At 37.9% G+C, this 21,360-nt stretch overlaps 1 protein-coding gene across 1 annotated transcript in view; it reads right to left on the bottom strand.

The window, feature by feature from the left end:
• Positions 1-341: 341 nt before the first annotated feature.
• anapc1 (anaphase promoting complex subunit 1) overlaps positions 342-21,360 on the bottom strand; it is a 49,540-nt gene continuing 28,521 nt past the window's right edge. Inside the window, exons 34-53 of the mRNA XM_014005177.1 lie at positions 20,633-20,785; positions 20,441-20,522; positions 20,131-20,222; positions 19,763-19,897; positions 18,311-18,393; positions 16,887-16,965; positions 16,703-16,777; positions 16,472-16,524; positions 15,363-15,516; positions 15,039-15,232; positions 12,613-12,699; positions 12,122-12,239; positions 10,823-10,900; positions 10,627-10,694; positions 10,413-10,551; positions 7,665-7,751; positions 5,494-5,589; positions 4,178-4,367; positions 1,192-1,323; positions 342-952 (exon numbers count right to left, since the gene is read on the bottom strand). Coding sequence (XP_013860631.1) covers positions 804-952; positions 1,192-1,323; positions 4,178-4,367; positions 5,494-5,589; positions 7,665-7,751; positions 10,413-10,551; positions 10,627-10,694; positions 10,823-10,900; positions 12,122-12,239; positions 12,613-12,699; positions 15,039-15,232; positions 15,363-15,516; positions 16,472-16,524; positions 16,703-16,777; positions 16,887-16,965; positions 18,311-18,393; positions 19,763-19,897; positions 20,131-20,222; positions 20,441-20,522; positions 20,633-20,785 — 2,244 coding nt within the window. The 3' untranslated portion in view covers positions 342-803. The remainder of the gene's footprint in view (positions 953-1,191; positions 1,324-4,177; positions 4,368-5,493; positions 5,590-7,664; positions 7,752-10,412; positions 10,552-10,626; positions 10,695-10,822; positions 10,901-12,121; positions 12,240-12,612; positions 12,700-15,038; positions 15,233-15,362; positions 15,517-16,471; positions 16,525-16,702; positions 16,778-16,886; positions 16,966-18,310; positions 18,394-19,762; positions 19,898-20,130; positions 20,223-20,440; positions 20,523-20,632; positions 20,786-21,360) is intronic.

Below are 21,360 nucleotides of genomic sequence, written 5' to 3'. Positions count from 1 at the left end.
GGGGGCGGGGTGCGCTTCAACTCGCCTAGGACACCAAAACGGCTAGAGCCAGCACTGCGTCTTTAGACTAAAAACAACCAGCTGAAAGCCTCCTTTTCCTCAGAACAACTGAAAGCAGCGAGAAGAGACTTGGACGCTGAGTGGGATCTATTCATGTGCCGAACAACTCAAAACAACCTGTTTTGATCCCTGAATAGCTTCAAAGAAACTTTTATCTTGACCACAGGGATGCAGCGCTGCCAACACCACAAAGACATCTGTGCTAAATCAACAAAACGGGACAAAAAAAATGACAACAGCGCAAAAAGAAACACTTGTACACAAATAAACCACACCATTCATCAAGTCTTTAGACACTTATTCTCTTTTATTTTGTTTTAGCCTTCATGTTCTCACTGAAACAACTTTTTTTTTTGTTCTGGATAGTTGAGCTGTTTGAAGAAAAGTTGTTCCTGCTGAGTATTTGTGCGACTTATTCAAAAATCTCACAGTGAACTGGCTGGACTATTAAAACAGCAAATGTACTGCATGATTACTGCAGAGTAAACGATTTTATTTTGTAAAAAAAAAAAGAAAGAAAGAAAGAAAAGAAAAGTTAAATATAATAGTCATTTACAAGCAAAATAATCCAACATCAGTTATTTTATTTTACAGCAACTAAAAAAGGAAGTTGCTTTTAAAGTCCAAATTTTCCCCACCAGACAACAAGCAGCTGGATACGTCTGATAGTCACATTTTGGCAGAGCTGCAGGGCCGGTCTGCAGATGTTTCATTTAAATCCACCCACTGACTGGTTCATACTGTCAGGGTGGAAACGCTTGAAGAGCAAACCCCAGCAGTGGCTGTGACCCCGACACCGAACTCAATAAAACTGGTACCAGTCTCAGTAGGTCTCTCAGAGGGATGCCCAGCTGGCTGCTTCGCAGTAACAAATCCCCAAATGAGCTGCAGCCTGAATGGAAACATGACAGAACAGTCACTCTTAATCAATCCACTACAATATAACTTCTTAGGACTATTAACATAACAACTTACTCCAAATGAAATACAAATGTACATATTTTGTCAGTTGGGATTAGATAAATTCTTAAAACGAATATTTTCCAGCAGCTACAGGCTAAAACAAAATTGTTCCAATATTTCTGTCGTATAAAAGTAAACACTTAGAAATGTAACGTGATTTTATCTTACCCTCCAGCTGTGTTTGTGTGTTTTTGAGGCAGGGGATGGAGCGGTACACCAGAAAGCAGGCCAGCATCACAGAGCAACTATCTTTAGGCAGAACCTCCTTTTTCATGTAAGAACCCAACACTGAGCTGTTTTCTAGAGAACAAAAAAATAAATAAAACAAAACAATGGTGAAAAGATGATCGCTACCTGTTGTACTGTTGCAAGTTTTAAACACCTCCATGACTGTTGTGTCTCTGACCAATTTTTTTCCAAGTCTTGGACTACATAGCTAGTTGCATTATTAAACATGGTTTTAGCTAAATAGTGAGCAGCATGCTTCAAAATGACGTTACATACACAACAATCAGACAGGGTGCACAAAACTAGAGCTTATGAAAAGGTCATAATCAGTGTTTGTTCTCTCTAAACTGTAGGAACTACAAATGTCTCTTTTTCCACAGAGGACTTTACAAGGTGTAATCTGTTCAGAGCCAGTAATGAGGGTAGTTGATTACTTTGCAACAGTAAACAGATGTCTGAAGGTAAGGCTGGATGTTTAAGAGACCGACTCTGACGTAGGGAGTTGCAGCTTGAAACTCTGTGACAGCTGACTGAGGAGCAGGATGGAATTTGCATTCTAAATACCTCATCATTATTCTCTTAGGTGTGTAAAGTCTCAATGAATGCTTTAGTTATAACATTTCTGACATGGGAACTCAACTTTGCAACCGGGTCTTGAGGATGGAATGTCAGACACGTTCTCATACACAGATGGCTTTCATCGAGCTAAAACAAGTAATTATCAGCAAGTTAGTTCATTTGGGGCCACCCTACTTAGCAGGCACACATAGGTGTTTTACATAAAGCCGCATTTGTGTATTGTAGAGGATTTCTTTAGATTTTAAAAACAAAACAAAAAACCTTGTCACTGTAATCCACTGAATATTTTCCAAGAACTTCATCTTTGAGGAATGTAGCTTCAGGGGCATATTATTGCCTTTATTAAACAAAAAGTCTTTAATACATCGATTGACTTCTGAGAAAAGCATAAAAGAAGAAAACTAAAAATAACATCTCAACACACATTTCATCTATGGGAGAGTTCTAGTGAGCATGAACATTCCTGATGACTGAGGTTGTGTTAGTTGTGCGTCCCCCCCGACCGTCTCCCAGAACCAAGAGGCTTCAAGTAACGATGAAATGAAAGCAAGTTCGAAACGCTGACATGATCAAAATCTTGCCCAACTACTTCACCTGTTTCCCACGGTTCCTGGAGTGTGCTTATTTTTTTACATTTTATTTTGTGAGGGTGTGTTTGAGTGTGCTAGTTCAGCAGTGGAATGTGTGTTTGTGTGCATGAACAGTCTGTTTAACCTCTAAACGGTGACATTATTGTGCTATGCCCTGCACAATAAAACAAGCTGAAACACATCCAGGAAGTGACAATGCTGCTCCTGGAAGTCACAGGTAATGTTCTGTTACGTGCTGTCAGGTAAAAATTAAACACATTTTTTCCACTAAGGTTGACCACTGGAATTACCCATGCAGTTTTTATACTCGGCTTGTCACTGAAACAAGTTGTTTCTTTGGAAGAATCTGTGCAACATTTAATTTTGCTCAGCTGACAGTTGGCACATGAAGTCCTGCTCACTCTGACTCCCATATAAGTCACCAAGCAGCCTTTCAGTGTAAATAATGTCAGCTGTGAAAGCTTCTCACACATCCTGTTGTAAAAGGTTTTTACAGTAGGTACTAATTTCAGAGTTTGTGCTGTTCGATCATCACCTCTGCAGTAACTTGGTATAGATCAGGGATGGGCAGCTTAAATGTCAGAGGGGGTCACAATTTTATGTTGACAGTACCAGAGGGCCACATAGTGATGAACACTTATCCAAATGTAGTGAAACTCCCATTTTAAAAGCGTGGGCTGAGTGGTAGGCACGAGGCTGGACTCTCTAACAACATGACAGAAACTCCTGGCTATTATGAACAATGACAACCACCCTCTGCACACTGTCAGCAGCAGCCAGGAAAACAAGTTCAGTGGGAGACTGCTTCTTCTGAGGTGCAGAACTAATAGACTGAGGAACTCCTTTGATCCTCGTGCAATTAAACAGTTCAACTTTTCACTGGAGGATGAGAGGAGGGCCAACAGGAGTACAAGAGAAACAGTGGGACAACAGAATTGGGTTATTACCTGATGTTTAACTAAGAGCGCTGTGTGGGAAAAGGAAATTACAATTTCCCTGAGGGAAAATCCCTAAGGGATTAATAAAGTATCTATCTATCTATCTATCTATCTATCTATCTATCTATCTATCTATCTATCTACCTATCTATCTATCTATAAATAAACTGAGCGAGATAGAGACGTTTATTAAAACAACAGTGCAGAAACTTGACATATTTCATGTTCAAACACATTTATAACAGGTGTACTCTTGTTTAATAAATATGAATACAAAATGTTGGAAGCTAACAAAAATACCAACAATTAGTGCAATGGTATAAGATGCATTTAGTTGCGGAAATGGTAAAAAGTTGCTGTTTATGTTTTTATGACTTCTGTATACTTATCGTATTAATGGTGTCATACAGTAAAATAAAATTGGGAGCTGGGGCTCATTGGTGGGCTAGATGGAAGTCACCCAGTTGTCCATCCCTGGTGTAGATGAAAGATGTTTTTAACAAATAAATAAACATTTGGTTAAACTGTGGTTTAATTGTGATTGGGCCAAACAGTATCAACCATTTTACTGATCAAGTTATCTACTTTTAAGTTCTCTTTACTATAAAAAATACCTTTTTAACTTGTGTTTATAATCGGTTAAAAGGTATATCGTGAAGAAACTCATCTTTCATCACTATGACTGGAAAGTGCCAGTAAATTGAAAACAGACAGCCTATATTTTATATCAAGAATGAAGGAAGTAATTCTTGGTTTGAAAGGGCTAACTAACAGATAACCCACCACTAAATTAACTGTTCTCCCTTTGACCTTCCTCACCTTTGAGCCAGTCATCCAGTGCTACATCCACCGCATTCTTCATTACAGGAAGAAACTCTGAGGTGAGTAGAGTGTCATGGCTGCTTGCAGGACCTCGCAGCATCCTGCTGTCCCACAACTCCACCACCAGACGTAGCTGCCACAAAGGAAATGTCTGCTGCAGGTCACCCCGTCGCAGAGCGCTGACTGCCTGGAAGAAAGAAGAAGACATGACTGACTTACCACCCATCTCATTTATTAGAATTTCTTCAAGTTTATGCATCTGGGAGTCTTGTTCATAAGTTACTGTAAGTCAGGATAGAGGAGGAAATTTCTGGAAATATTGGGGACTCATCAGCAGGAATAAGACCGTCGTTTCATTCTATCATGGTAGGCCGAAACGCAAAGCTCTTTTAATGGTCTGTTTACGCTCCAGCAATCCTCTATGGTCATGAGTAGGGCTGCAAAATACTGAGCAAACACTTGACTGCAATAATGTTGATGAATATTCCCATGACAGTATCAGAGGCGATAAATCCACATTTCTCACTACTGTAAACAGAGTTTACAAAATTCTAGTTTTTCTTCTAATTATGTTCTTCAGTTCAGCATTGGACATTCAGGATAGTGGAGATTGAGCCGAATGCTGAAATGTCAGATCTGCAGTTCATTGAGATGTTGAAATACTGATATTGCACACTTTATTACGATGACAATAACTTTTTGATATTGCACATCCCTAGTCATGTGTGCATCATGACCAAAAGAGCACGATATCTGATACAATAGGCTGACTTATCTCGACTTTAGACACGAGGTGAGAAACTATCTGAAGGGAGCTTGGAGCAGAACCACAGTAGACCCTGGGATTCCCTCCTGAACCCGTTGCCTTTGTTCCCAAACACAGACACACATATTTTAAAGCTCAGCAGATAACATTGGAAGATGATCCTATATTGTTTGGCATGTTTCACACTAGCTGCAGCTCTCCCAGAAACCTTACACTACTGTAAAGAAACAACTTGGTCATGCTACATTCTTTAGTGCAATGACAACATATTCTTAAATAGTGGACCTGCACGAAAGACCAAAACAAAAACAAGAAACCCATTGACTAACATACAAACTTTGTGACTCTGAAAAATAAACCCTGTTTTTACACAATGTGCATGAAACAGGTTTTTTTTTAGTCCCAGGCATTTTGTTTAATCTTATTTATTTCATCTTCTCAGTGTGACTGGTTTACAAGAGAAGTATTACATTATAATTATAAGTGTTCATTGGAAAAACAATAATTAGCTGTGCTCACACAGCTCAGTAAGAGTGTTTTGTGTTACCTGTTCAATGGCAATATATGTTGGCAGCATCTCTGAACACTCTTGCGTCACACATTCATACAGCATTGCTGAGAACAACATATGCGTGTCTTTTCTCTGTCAAAACACAACATAAGTGGGATCAGTTTCTTGGTGAAACACAATATACAAGTTTAAGTTTCTGTCCTTGTTTGATACCGACAAAGTTATTGTGTCACAATTTTTGTATTTCATCTAATAAAGCTAGTTTAAAGAAAAAGTTGAACTGAGAAAAACAAAAAGTTCAAATTGCTGAAGTAATGTTACATTATTGTTGTTTTCTGCAAATTTAAACTACTGGTTTCCACAGTTAAACAAGATTTACCTAATTTTGTAACCAAGTAGCCTCTTTACTCAGACAATAGAAGTCAGGTGAATAACAAGAAGGATAAAAAGATAAACTTTATTATGGGTTTTAATTATTTACAATTACACAATATGTAGTCTTTTCTGTACATATTAACATGATTTGTTGTAAAAAAAAAAAAAGTGCTATATCCTAAACAACTAATATTCCATAAAAGCAAGCTCATGTTTCCATAAAATGCTGGAGCTGTTTATACTTTGTACATGACCCGTCCTTCTAACCTTGTGATCCTGTGGCTTCCTTCTATTCCCACCATGGGATTAGCATTTATAGATTTCAATTAAAGAACTCGTCAGAGCATGTATGTTTGCATGTGTATATTAGGCTACTAAAGTTTTGAACCAAAGATGAAATTAACCGCATTAACATTTTTCAGTTGTTTTAAGTTAATTAAATCTAATTACCACATTTTGTTGTATATTGTACTTAATATTTGCTGATTACAGACACATTTAGTACATCTTGGAATGTAGGCATTAAACTAAACTATATTTTTTTTAAAATAAAAACTACTCAAAATATAACCTAAATCAGAGTACATAATATTATCATGAGTGCAGAATGAACATAGTTAATTAAGCTTAACTTAGCTTTCAAAAAGACAAAGCATGGCTGTTTTTCAGACAGTCACATAGTGGTATAACCATACAATAATATGTCTCATTCGTTTTTATATTTTTTGGATTTTTTTAAATATTCAATCAAAATGGTAAAACCAGGAATTCTCCCAAAGACACAAATAATCCTTCCTGTAAAACTCCCATGTAAAAAAAAAAATAATAATAATTCCTTGACAACAATTCCCCCCTCCAAACAAAACATGGTGTATGGGTAAACTTTGTTATATACGTAACATTAAAAGCTTTAATGTCACAAGCAGCTTATGTTTATAATAAATATTCAGAGAGAGAAGAAAAAAAAAAGAAAACCAGTTTCTTGTAATCCACCATCCCACTCATATCTCTTAAATTGTAATTATGAATATTTTTTAAATACGTTAAAAGACTAAACACAAACGACAGGAGTGAATTCAATCTATCTCCAGTTATTTCAGTTCATGTTGGTCTGTTTTTAGATAATAAATACAGACTTTCAGTACAACTTTGATCTCATCTTCAGAAATACTTAGGTGACTACAGTTGGGAAGTATGTTGTTGGTGGACCGGAAGCAGAGTACACATTGTAAATTACAGACCTTGTGAGCTACTTTGTGGCCTGCTGTGGGAAAAATAACCTCATCTCAAGAATTAGCAATACAAAAAGATGATTGTAGGTTTTAGAAGTGGGAAAAACTTTTTTATTTTTTACACCCTTAAAGAAAAGGAGGTGAAGACACGCAAGGGATCATCTGAGCAATGAACTGGACAAAAAATGTAAACAAAAATTCTGTTTACAAGAAAGAACAGAGTAGATTCCACTCTTTAGTATATTTGAGTTAATAATAGTTAGATGTTGCAAATCTACTACAAGCTTGTGGCAGAGAGGGCAGTATTCTTTGAACAAACCTGTTGCTGGTTCAAATAAACTAAACTAAGAGATAAAATCAAGGTTTCTGCAGCTATGCTCTAAAACATGGATTTATTTGCTCAAAATTTACTTTTAACTATATTTTTATTCAATGCTAAAATATTAAATTAAGTGTTATATGTTTAAGTCTAACAGCACTTGACTGTTACCAGACTCAGGCTCTTTGATGTCCACCCAGAACAGTAATGGAAATGCAATTATACAACCCTCAGAGTGAAGCCACACTTCCAGTAATTTCTGACTGAAGAGTAAAACTCACGTGTTTCATTGCTTCAGAGGTCTTACAAAAGAACTCTGCAAAGGAGATGAGGGCAGGCTCTGAGGTGAAAGAAGAGATGTCTTCAGGCTGCAAAAAAAACAAAATGTATTTAGATGAAATCGGCTCATAAAGTGGTACAGAAAAATGTCTGAACTGTGTAAAAAATAAATACTTTTAGGCAGGACAGAATTTGAAGAAAGCCACAGAAAGAAACAAAGAATAAAAATGTAGAGGTAACAAGCTAAACCAGGGGCGGTTCTAGTGGTGGGGCCACAGGGGCACTGGCCCCTGCTCCTGTCACTCATCTGGGGTCGGATTGATAAAACTGGCGTACGCACAATTTGAGCCCAGAAACTTGCGTACGCCACTTTTTACGCCAAGGTTGTGATTTATAAAATCCAAACTTGACGTGAAAATGTGCGGTGCCTCACGCCAGCTCTGACCCATGTGTACGCTCATTTTGGAGACGTGAAACTGCGACACAGATGGTGAAGTGAGGAATTAGAGCCACACTGTGTAATGATCACTGTCAGAGATTTAATTTACCTTCATCAGACTTAGATTTTTATTCATCTTTATCATCAGCTTTATTAACAGTAATATTTATGCTTCTGCTGCTGAGCCATGAGGGCCTTTGAAAAAAAAAAACCTTAAATCTTAAATAAAAGTTCCTGTGCGCAAATCCCAGACAGCAAAAGCCATGCTTTGGATACACGCGCAGGGCGCATCACCTCGCCAGTGTTTGTCACGCGCGGGGGGCGTGTGCGTGTGTGTGTGTGTGTGCGTGCGCGCGCGGGGCGGGGGTGTCTGCCGCGGATAACAGAGCAGGCAGGAGGGGGAGAGGACGAGGAGAAGAGCAATGAACTTACTTCTAATTTTATCTGACTTATTTAATTTTATTTTTATTGTTTTTATCGTCCTGCAGGCTCTGATAGAAAATTAATGTGAAGCTGAGCAAAATGAGGGAAAATCTGTGTCAATTACAGACATTCTGTTCATGTGAGCAGCTGTCAGTCAGCACCTGTCATCCTCCAGACGCAGCGTCTGAACCAATCACTTTTGTTGACATTGATCAGCTGACAGATTTAAATACATCTTAACATTCATGAGGTACTTTACATTGACTGTTTATGGTTGAGTGTAGGTGTGTAGAGGGTAGAACCTGAGGTGGGACCTCGTGCGCAAACTCTGATGGTGCGTTCACACCGAACGCGATTTCAGCGTCAGGAGCAGCAGGTTTACATGCAAAGTCTATGGTGGAGGCGCTTCAAGCAACGTCGGGAAGTTCTGCGGCGCCTCAAGCGCGATTAGAGCAGCGCGATTTGGACGATTTGGACGATCTGAGCGTCGAACGCTCAGATCGTCCAAATCGTCCAAATCGCTGAAGTTGGGAAATCTGAACTTTTGCAGCTCGACGCGCAGCGTCAACCAATCAGAGAGACTCCACTGTGTGACGTAGCGACATATTTCCCGACGGGACAGTTTACTGAATGAGGTCCACTAACCTGAAACAGACGGAGCTCCTGCTCTTTAGCTAAAATGAGTGCTGCAGTCGTGTCCTGATCCGCAGCAATGCGTGACAGCGACTCATCAGACTGAAAAAAATAGTCCTGAAAGCAGCTCTTCTCTGAATTATCTGGTGAATTAATTATGAATTAATTATCTGATGAACGTGACACGTTCTGGCTGTCTGTAAATAAAGCAAAGCCACTTCCTCGTCCGACATTAAACAGAGCCAGACAGAGGAGGGAGGGGCGGGGCGGCTGTCGCCGTGCGGCGCTTCAACAACTGTCCTGCGTCTGACCTCAAAGTGCACAAGCTTCAGACTTCAGCGTTGGCTGCGATTTTGAAGCTGAAATCGCGTTCGGTGTGAACGCACCATGAGGTGCAGCTGTGATTTATAAAGGAAAGATGCGCAGAAACGTGCGTACGCACGGTTTTATAAATCTGAATTTTTTTTTGGTGTACGCCATTTCCGCCTTTTGGCCGTACGTTCACTTTTAGTATGGTTTCCACGCAATCCTTTATAAATGAGACCCCTGTTCTTTACCTGAGAGCAATGATGGTGGCTGCAGTTCCAAGCCCAAACGCTAGAAGCGCTAATGAGTTGAACAGTAAAGTCCAGCATGAATCTATCTTACAGAAGACTTGAACAATTTTGCAAAAGATATCTTTCAACTGGCAAACAATGGCTTCATTTTGTCACATGCTTTGAGAATATTTTATCCATGTACAGTAAAAATGCATGTAACATTGATAAGGAGAATTTAAGCTTTCTTAATAACATTACATTACGTTACAATTGTTAGAATGTATGTGACCAGTTAAATTTTTACACCTCACTAAATCCGAGGATTTATGTGCAAGGATGTTGAACAAATGCTTGGCCCCTCTATGAATACTGTGGCCCCTTGATGGCCCTTTACTCAGAAAAATCCTAGATCTGCCACTGGGCTAAACAGAAGGGAACTGAGGACAAGGAAATTCAACATTGTGTATTTTCATCCCTTCAGGTCCTGCAGGTGTATTGACAATACACCGAGGCCATCAGGAAACCAGCAATAGTTTGTCAGCCTGCAGAACCTGCAGCGACAACCTGCCAAGGCTGCGCAAAACCTTTCAGTTCATTTCCAAACACTTCCCGTCCTCTGGAAGGGTGGATCTGTTCATTGCCATTGATTATTTTAAAAGCAAAACAAAACATTTTAAGTTAGAAAAATAAACTGATTGGATTCTAAGAGTGTGTACCTTGAAGGCTGTGGCTCCAGAGTTTCTGTGGTTGACGGTTGTGGTCAGCAGACTCTTCCAACCCTGAGGGTCATCTTTGTAGGGGAGCTGACCAGCCCGTAGTTTTACATACAACACACCATCTCTAGACAGGATAGACCTGAAATAGGCATAAACATAAATATTTTAGAGCACCCCTAAAGAGAAGGCAGAGAAAGCTCATTTCCTCATTTACTTCAAATGCTGTGTTTCTTTGCTGAGATCCAAAGTCAGCTCCCAGTAACGTGGCCCCTTCACCTTCACCTGCAATTAAGATTTGAAAACAAATTTAGAAACAGAGCATGTTAATACTTCTTTTCCCCTTTAGCTTTGAGCACCACAATGCATAGATTCTGCTATTATGGAAGCTGCAGTTTCTACTCCAGCTGTACCTGTTTGAGAAGATGCAGCTCAGGAAGGAGAGTGGGAGCCATCAGTTCTACTGTTGTCTCTTTATACCACGTGGTTTCCTGAAATACAAGGAGCATGTATCACTGGACAATATATATTATATTGATCACAAATGAATAAACAGATAAATAGATGCACATCAACTGAGTGGTAGAATAATGTAATCTTGTTCAGTAAAGCATTAATTTATTATTACATAAAATTAAGGTCTACAAAACTAAACTTGGTCAACTTGTACTGATATTTAAAATATTTAGCTCCTATTACATTTGTACTAATACTAGTGTTTTAAAAGTTCTTCAGATATTGGTTGCTTTGGATAAGTGTTTATTAAATGATCAAATAGATATAGATATAGAACAAGCAAAACCAAAAAAGTCACCACTTTCTTTGTATTTCTCCATTTTGTTTCGGAAAAAGAAATGCGACTGAAATGCTTAAAAAACTTCCAGACAAGTTCCCCCAGTAAAGGTCATTACAACATGTGCATGTACAGTATTATATTATAAATTTTACCAACAATATGGGAAACTATGTCAGAAAAAGAACAATGTTAACTTATTAAATGACGTATCAAATTTGCTGCGACAATCACAAAGAGACCAATAAAAAAAAAATAAAAATAAAAAAAAAACAAAGAGACCAATAATAAACTGACATCAAAATACAATGGGTTCTTTTTTGACATTTTCAATGTGCGATCACTGGAAATTTTTTTTAAACAATTCCTTTAAAAAGATCCTAAAGGGGAAATTAATATCATTCAGTTCCTCATATTTAAAAGTATAACTGGAGAGAATGTCAGAACTTTGAAGAAATAAGAAGTTTTTCTTCCTAATTGTAACCTAAAGAAACTCTTAGTTTCATTTAGTTTAGATTTTCTTTTCTCTTGTGTACCCAAACTCAATTTGATAGTTTGTCCAATAAAATCAGCATGAAAGCAAAAGAATAAAAGTATTTTTTTCCTCTTCTGATGCAAAATCCTAAATGAGGCATTAATATAATTGCCTGTGTGTGTGCAAATACCTGTCTGTTAGCAAAACATCATGAGCCACTGGATGAATTTTAATTCAATTGTCAGAAAGTAATCACATCTTCTACAACCAATTGGTCAGAAAACATAAAAACGGATAAACCAGGGATGCGCAACTAGCAGCCCATGGGCCACATCTAGCCCATGGGTGACCTCCGTTCAGCCCGGTGATGGCAATGTGCATACCTTCAAAAATTATAGTTTTTAATTTCTGTTTATGGTCTCTACATCTGCGACGTGAACAAACCTTATAGGTGACCTCCAGGAGGGAATAGCAAGGTTTAAGACTGTCCACATCCACAGGAACCAGAAGCCGTGGCTCTGCAGCCAGCACTGCAAGGTGCCGCAGGGCCTGCAAGTGATAGCTGCACCAAAACCACCATCCCCGTTTTCATCAACAAATGAAATATATAAAAAACACAATTACAGTTAAAAAACACTGTTAATGTTCTGAACCTTTGGCATCTTTAAGCAACTAAATATTTAAAATAATATTAACCATCGCTGTCAGCATAATCAAACATTTTAAAAGAAGATGAGGACTATGATTGATTGTTTTTACAACAATGAAAATCACAAGATGCTTTTTCCCTTTTTATAAATATTCGCACAGTGATACATTTTGTTATTAGGTAAACTTAACATACAAACATGCTATGTTTCTCTACATATCAGTCCTAAATCTAACAATTATACCAGACTTCTGTATGATTGTGTATGCATGGGTGTTTTTCTTACCGATTGTCAGTGCTGTGAGCAGGGAAGTGAGGATACAGGGCACAGAGCAAAGCAGCAATGGCTGAATTGGAAGTGCTGAGAGTGTACCTAAATAAGCAAAAACATTAAAAACTAAAAATGTGTGCTCATAATCAGATACACATTTGTGAACCTTGAGGGTTACAACAAGTAAAGCAAACCTTGCATTAAAATTATTGCTATTCAGTTCCAGCTCTGTTAAAATTGGGAACAGAAGACATGACGACAACTAAACATACAGCATTTGGAAAAAATCCCTACTGCAACTTCAAAACAGGATTAAAAAAAAACACCTGCAGTTAACTGATTAAACAGCATTTATGGCAACTTGTGTCATGCTTCAATGTATTTAAGAGAACTTCATTATTTTCCCACAGATTCCAACTAGTTTTATTGTGTGGTTGACAAAATAAAGTCAACTTGGAGATTCAGTTATAACTATCCTGTTGGCAATGAGATGCAAATTTGAAAATATTTTAGTTGAAAAGGTAAACTAAGCAGGATATTCAAACTCGATGGTGATTTTCTATTTCTTGTACTTTCTGAACACCAGTTTACTTTGTTTACTTACTTGTTTTATTGCTGCACCAATGACAGAAAAGGACACTAAAGGATGATTTGTGATTAATTGGTTCTTATAAGAAATGTTGCCTAGGAACATTTCTGCTGAAAGATGAACTTCCAGACAGTGTAGCAAAACTTCCAAACCTTTACTTAACTTTTTTAACCAACTGGAAAACTACGCAAAGTTCTACTTAATAAATCTTTGTAGGGAAGTCTAACTAAATTAGGTAGTATTTACAGTCCAGCAGTAAAGTGTCATGAGTAAAAAGCATGCAATTGGGATGGATAGCCTGGAGCTAATGTGTGAGGATGAAAATTAATCAGCTTTCACTTTAGCTTCCTTTTAAGTACTGAAAAAAGAGAAGAGAAATCAACTAAGCAAACAGAAAAAAAGGAGGAGGAAGTGTGAGGAAAGGAACAACTCAGAAGAAAAGCATTTGGTCAACTGAGGTGAAAACATGAATGAGGAAAATAAAATGACAGCAATGAAATGGTAACAGTGAAATGAGTAGAAAGCTAATTTGAATAGGAAATGCAAACCAGTGAGAAACTGAATGACAGACAAGTAGAGAGAGCGAGAGAAAAAAAAGAGTTATCATGACATGAACTTGCTTTGCAAAATGATTGAGAACCTCTGTAAACGCAGAATAAACCATTCACAATAAAACACCGTTTTGTGTGTGACATTCACTGCACGAGAAGATTTAGACCTTTGGCTGCAGAGTTGAAATTATAAAGAAATGAAACCAAAAGGTCACTATCTAACGAGGGCGTGGAAGCTGTTTTGAAACCAGTTTGTGATCAGTAGTTTGAGGAACCTGGTTTGGGTGTGTTTGTGTACAAATGTCATTCAACATGTTCAACAACACTGAAAGCAGGCTTATGTGTATTTGTTCTGCAGACACTAACAATGTGGTTGTATGTGCGATATTTGATCCTTCAAAAAATAAAAATAAAAAAGCAGTAGCCTCAAATTTAGTTGGTGTTTGTACTTTTTGATGCACGTGTGCTGTTTTGTCATACACCAATTCAGGCATCAAGTTACAAGATACGTGAAATATAATTAGGATTGACCTCTAAAAAAGGATTTTTTTTAATGATGCAAAAGGTATTTTTATGTGCAGTTTTGCAAAAATCTTGAGCTTGAAACAAATTAGATAAATTCCATGGAACAGCTAAATCCTCTGTGTTTAGAGCAATGAAACCTTAAAGAACGCTGTAGGAGTTTAAACATAATAATCATGACAGTAGATCTCTAAAATGAGGGACAGAAACTAGTCAAACATCTGGTTTTCTGAGTATGGTTGCTGTTAGGTCATGGGATCTGGGTATTTTATTTTGGGACAACTTCAAAGTTTTATGCTGGAAGAAAAATAAAGTTGTTTGGGCTGAAACCTATGAAAATAAATATATTTTGGGCATCAATAAATAAATAAAATTAAATTAAAAAAAGAATTACAGTATCCAGATGTTACAGAAAACTCAAAACCATTTACTTGTTTTTCCCCCTTTACATCTATGCATCTATCCTTAAATTGTGCTGTATTAAATACAGAAATATGTGCTGCAGACAAGACAGCATTAAGAAGTACCCTGTTAGGTTTTACATTTATGCAGTAATGACAAAAAAAAAAGAAAAAAAAAACCCACACACACAAAATTTGTGACAGAACCAAGAAAACACATCAATAAAAAATGTCAAAATGAACTTCATTTCCCATTTTTATTTTTTTGAAACTGACTTTCTTTTCAGTATTTTGACTTTAATATTAGTGTTTAAACTGATGAAGGGGAAACAGCTCATTCAACTCAAATATCTGTACATGTGAGTGTGATCTTTTTACCTGCCGCCTCCAAGAAAGAGCAGCCCCAGAGCCATGTGATGAGCCATGTGAAAGCCGTAGTTCATCTCACCACCAGTTCTCTTGTGAAAGAAGCGACAGAGCTGCAGAACCTTCAGGTTTCCTGTGCCAGCCATGACCATGGACATAGCCAGCAGAATCATTGACAGACCTGTTTGCAGGTTGTAATAACCCATCTGTTGGAAGGAACAGCACATGACAGAAACGGGGAGGAATAACTGCATAAGTGAAAAATTGTTTACATACATATATTGTATTTGAAAAACCAGTAAAGAATAAATACAATAAAAAAATCAAAAGACTCACAGCACCAACAGCAGCTGTACCAGCAAATGACATCATCTTCATGAAGGTTTTGGCAAACTCATAGAGGCAGTCGAAGGCGTCAGAATTGGCAGAGCCGGCAAAGCGTAAACCTAACGCCATACAGGCTCCGGCTGTGATGTAGTCTTGGGCTTGGCTGTGAGGAACAAATTTTACAATCAGTCGACTCGGAAGGAGACAGGAGGACGTCACCACAAATATAGCAAATGAAAAGTTCTTAATGACTTTATGTTTGTCATATTTTGCTTTTAAAAGGGTCTTGAAATCTTTTTAAGTGGTCTTGATAAACGTTTCTCCAGAATTTTTTAATGTCTTTCATAGCTTTACATTTTTGGGTTGTTTTTTTAGGTTGCATTGGACCCCAACTGACATTTGTGGAATGTGTGCTTAATAAATTAGGAAAATAGACAAAGAAGCTGCTTAATGCCATACATATATAATTTTTTTCTGGGGTATGATCAGAACCTGAAGGTCACATCTTTAAGAAATAGGGAAAAAATTCCATCAAAGACCTGACACAGGACCTGAGAGGTGAATCAATTTTCCATTTATATTGTAAGCCACGTTTTCAGATAATAAACCACTTAGGGACTCACCATTTTAGTACTAAAATAGTAATACAGTACGTCTGTCAAACTGCATATTCTTGTATCTTCACTTAAAAAAAGTTTGAACAATTTGTGTTTTTGTGATAAACTGCCTCTAAGAAAATGCTAAAATAAATCCAATTATAAAATGATTCTTTGGTAATTTATCTATTATGTATAAAAACAACAGCAGCTCATCACTTGAGTTTAAGAACCTTTTTATGCTTGAATGATTTTTAGGTCAAAGTTTTGTGAGTGGCTTGTACATAAATACCCTCCTCTGAAAATGATCCAGCACTAAAATTTATTTAAAAAAAAATACAGAATGCAACGTCCAAAGAAAAAATTGAAAGACACTAAAACCACTTCAGGAACTAATGATCAAGATTACTTCAAATTATTACTATTATTTACAAAGAATGGGTTCACTGGAAGCAACATATGTAGAAATGAGGGATGACTTAAGACTTTTATATGGCACTTGTATCTAACAGTAAAACTCACGCCATTGTCTCCATATTAATGTCTTCTGAGGGGTCAAAATTCCCCCTCATGATCTAAAATGAAAAAAAAAAAAAAAAAAACGATACAAAAATAAGTAAAGTCGTTTCACTATAATTTGTTTTAAAACTACTCTTGTACAAACAACACATGGAACAGAAAGATTACACATTACAACGTCACAAAGTCATATGTGAACACTGAGTAATGCTGTGTCTCTGTGTATTTTCTCACCTGGGGCACGTTACTCTTGACCCACTCTGTGTTAGGGAGGATTTCATCCCACATGATAATACACCGTGCAAGAGTCTGGTAGTGAGGCAAGAAGAGGAGACGCAAGTATAGCAGATTAAGGAAAGGTGGGAAAAGACTCATGTCACTCACACACCCAGAAACACACAGCTCGCGTCACACTAACCCTCAGCAGCAGAAACTCTGGCTTAATGAAGTCCAGCAGAAACCAAGTGTCTGGAGGTTTCAGCCAATCAGCAATCGACCTAATGGACAGGAACAGGATGAGGAAAGGGAGTGTTAATGCCTTCCCACAACACCCTCTCCACCAAGAGGCAAAAAACATCAGATGAGCATTGAAGAAATTAGGAACCTCTTGACCAACAGCTGGGAGGTGGAGGAGTTTTGTTCTTCTGTAGTGCAGGTTATGATGCTCTGATGTTCACAGAATTCAGCAAACATGAGCCAGGATTTGGAAACTTGGCTTTGTTTGTATTTGCATTTTGGCTTCGTATGATGAGTCATTTCAAATCAAGATTAATAGAATATGATGTACAGCACTGATGCATTGCCTGTTCATTGTTTTGTTATAAATAGGTAAGCAGTGATTGCAATTTTTTTGCGAAGAGGGATTATGTATCATACCTAATTTTTACAGTATTCATGCTAAAAAAAACTCGGTATAAGACGCAGTTCTTCTTCCTTGCTTGCATCTCTGCAAAACTCGTTTTCTTCAGATGCAAAAAAAAATGTTATGGCAATACCGATATCCAATGCAGAGAAGACCAAAAAGACAAGGAGGCAAAACAAACTAATTAGAAGAGCTTTAGTCGTCCTGCAACACACTGCTGAACATCATGAATTTTGGGTGGAGTTACAATAGAAAATCTCATCTACAACTGAAGCATGGAAATTTGTCCAAAAGGTTTCAAATAACCAAAGGTAAAAACTAAAAAATTAACACAAATGAACTTGATTATTTTTCCTAATTGATCAAGTCAACTGTTTCAGTTTTAGGGAATTATTTTTACACAACCACTCTACAGAGTATGGGGGAGTAGGCTCTTTCACAAAACACCTCTAGCTGGGAATTGTACACCTTCTGGGCACTTAGGTGTGATTTCTTTGTGGGAAAAGCAGCAAACGAAATCAAAGCAAACCCACCCCAGATTTTCCTTTGTGCTGTGAAACCGTCAACATGAAAAAGGTAAGACGGCTTGAATTTGTCAAGTTTTGAAAACGAAACCAGGAAGACATTTGACACGTCTAATGTGTTGCACTTACAGCCAATGAAGCTGATCTCTGTTCCACACCTTTTTGTTTGTTTGTTTGTTTGTTTGTTTGTTTGTTTGTTTGTTTGTTTGTTTGTTTGTTTCATAATGCTTGCTTCACTTCTAACAGCTCACATCAGTTTAAGACATCCATCTGTAATTTTTGAATGGCAAGAGGCGGCATAACAAATGACTGGTCTTAGAGGCTATTTCTCTGAAATATTTTATCAAAGAGCCTTTTATACCAAATATAAGCACAAATGAACTGAATGTCCTTTAAATACATTTAATTCATGAGTAAAAAATGAGTCAGTTTAAGAAGTTTCTGGTCTTTTCTCACCTGTTGTTGGTCTTGAGGTAAATCATGGCGAGGGCCAGTGTGGCCCCTGGGCAAGTAACATCCACATTTATCGTATCCCCCTCCTGAAATGATTATGGATTCATTAGCTAATCAAAGTTACAAGGTATCTTAAGGTATATTAGTTATTTCAAATCATTTGTGAAATTTTGTGTGATATGATGACACTGTTAGTGACAATCCACTTCAACAATTTTTTAATATTTCTGTGACGTTTCTCAACTATTCCCAAGTTTTCACCATGGAGGTGTCCTTCATGTCAGGTGCTCATAGTAAACATGGCAGTGAACTTCACACAACAACGAAACAATGAAAATAAGTAACTTTTTTTTAAAGTTCTCCATCCGTTTATCCGTAGTTGGGTCATCGCGGAGGCAACAGGTCCAGGAGAGAAACCAAGATATCCCTCTCCCCAGCTCATCCTGGAGGGACCCCGAGGCGTTTCCAGGCCAGAGAGGATACATACCCGATAATCCCTCCAGTGAGGCCTCCTACCAGTGGGACATACCTGGAACACCTCTAAAAGGAGGCGTCCAGGAGGCATCCTAATCAGATGCCCAAACCACCTCAGTTGACTCCTTTAGATGTGGAGGAGCAGCGGCTTTACTCCGAGCTCTTCCAGGTGAAGGAGCTCCTCACCCACTCTCTAAGGCTGAGTCCAGCCACCCAACGAAGGAAGCTCATTTCGGCCGCTTGTATCCGGGATCTTGTTCTTTCGGTCATGATCCATGCATCCTGACCATAGGTGAGGGTTGGAATGAATATAGACCAGCAAATCAAGAGCTTTGTCTTTCGACTCAGCTCTTTCTTCACCATGGCCGACCGAAGCAACGTCCTCATTACTGACATCAATCCATCTCCCGCTCCATCCTACCATCACTTGCAAACAAGACACCCAGATACTTCTGCTTCTCCACTTAAGGTTACAGTTAGGGATGTCCCGATCCAGATTTTTTTGGCTCCCGATACAATACAATTTTTTAATGATTAGTCTTTCCGATACCAATCCGATAGCTTTATATCTTTATTTCTTTCCAAGTGACTAGGTTGGTAGTATTAAAGCAAGCCCTGCTGTTCCCACCATGAGAAACTTCCTGTTTGCAGATTTTGCAAGATGCAGTTTCAGCATCAGTTTTCCATTGAACAGTGTTCCCACACTGTGGACATGGTTGCATACTTGTGTGCGTCTTGACTTCTTAACGGCAGTTGTAAAGCAAGATGATGCTGAAAGCTGTCGCAAAAAGTGGATCGGCCCAATCACATGACTAAATCCGATTCTACCCGATTTTAAATGATCATATCTGCCACCGATACTGAGTATCTGATAGGGACATCCCTAGTTACAGTTACATAAAATAAAAAGAGAGGGAAAAAATATATATATATATATTCAGAGTGAGAGAGAAAAACAGAGAAGGAGATTTTTCCTTCTACCTTGATTTGGTAGCTAGGGGACTTGTGTCTTTCCCGGCTGGCACCTGCTTGAGCTCTGCGATGTCCCCCAACCATATACTGGTACAACTGCTCTGGCACGTTAAGGTCTGTCATCCCAATCAGGTTGCTGCCATGCTGGAAGAAAACACACACATATAATTTATGCAATAATACAGAAAAATAAATACAATAAAATAAAATAAATTTATTATTATTATTATTATTATAATAGTCTGTGACTATGTATGTACCTTTGACAAAAAAATTCCAGAAAAACTCTTTAATTTTTTACGCTAATTTATCTTGCAATGAATTCACAAAGTACAACCGTTTTGCTAAACAATTAGTGTGAGAAACTACTGACTTACCCCAAGACAGACCATGCCAAGAGCAAGTCCAGCAGCCAGTGAATAGGACTCTCTGTCAGTACAGTACTCCATCTCTGGACCAGGAGGTCGACCTAAAAACAAAGAAATTGTATATGACTAAACTCTAGGATTATTATCATATATGATAAAATATCTAAAGACTCTTGAATCAAATTTGTATTTTTCTTTCAAACTGACCAAGAAAAGCAGGTTAGAAAAAAAGGACAATTAATTTGAGCTATTTCAAAGTGGTAATTTGACATTTTAAAGTGTCTGCTTCAGATTTTCTACACAGTAAAAGTTCACACACCTATCTCAGACAACAAGACTTCAGCATTGTGTCTGTGTCCAGTTCCCTGGTAAACCAGCCCGATACCAATTACAGCTGCAACCTGGAAGATAGAAGGTGGGATAACTCAGTACTTATGTATTTTTACAAGTATTTATAGTAATTTAACTGAAAGATCACAGAACATCCACGCATTAGTTTGAAGCCTCTAACCTGAACGTTGTGGGGCACGTCCAGCTCAGTGGAGGTGGGTGGGAGAAGGGCCGGGATGTGAATGCTGAGCAGGCGTGTAATTGACATGTCCATAGTGCCCAGTTTGGCAGAAGAAACACCCAGGAGGAGTCCAATGCTGGTCATCTCATGACCCTGACAGAGACCAGGACAGAGAGGAACTGTTAATGTTTTACACCTTTTTTTTAAATATTGACTGATTTTATTTATATGTAGACAATAATGTAAAATCCTTCTGAATTATTAAAGTTTATGAGTAATAAACACTAGGGGAGAAACAAATTACTTTCAGTGAAATTGGTTTTATACCTGAAAACATGATTCTGGTGGAGAAAAGCAATCAGCTTCCATGTTGGATAACTTTGACTGACAGTTTTCTGAAGCGTACATGCTATGAAAATACCAGCATGAAACAGGTCAATCCTAAACACAAACTTCTGAGCATGATACAGTTGTGGTCAAAAGTTTACATACACTTGTAAAGAAACATAATGTTATGGCTGTCTTGAGTTTTCAATAAGTTCTACAACTCTTATTTTTCTGTGATAGAGTGATCGGAACACATACATGTTTGTCACAAAAAACAGTCATAAAATTTGGTTCTTTCATAAATTTATTATGGGTCTGCTGAAAATGTCACCAAATCTGCTGGGTCAAAAATATACATAGGTACAGCAACAAAACTTGTCAATTTTGGTGATGTAGCGAGT

Source organism: Austrofundulus limnaeus, unplaced genomic scaffold, assembly GCF_001266775.1.
Source record: "Austrofundulus limnaeus strain Quisiro unplaced genomic scaffold, Austrofundulus_limnaeus-1.0 Scaffold28, whole genome shotgun sequence".
NCBI lineage: Eukaryota > Metazoa > Chordata > Actinopteri > Cyprinodontiformes > Rivulidae > Austrofundulus > Austrofundulus limnaeus.
The sequence above is the reverse complement of the archived record's forward strand: the minus strand, read 5'-3'. Positions and strand labels throughout refer to the sequence as shown.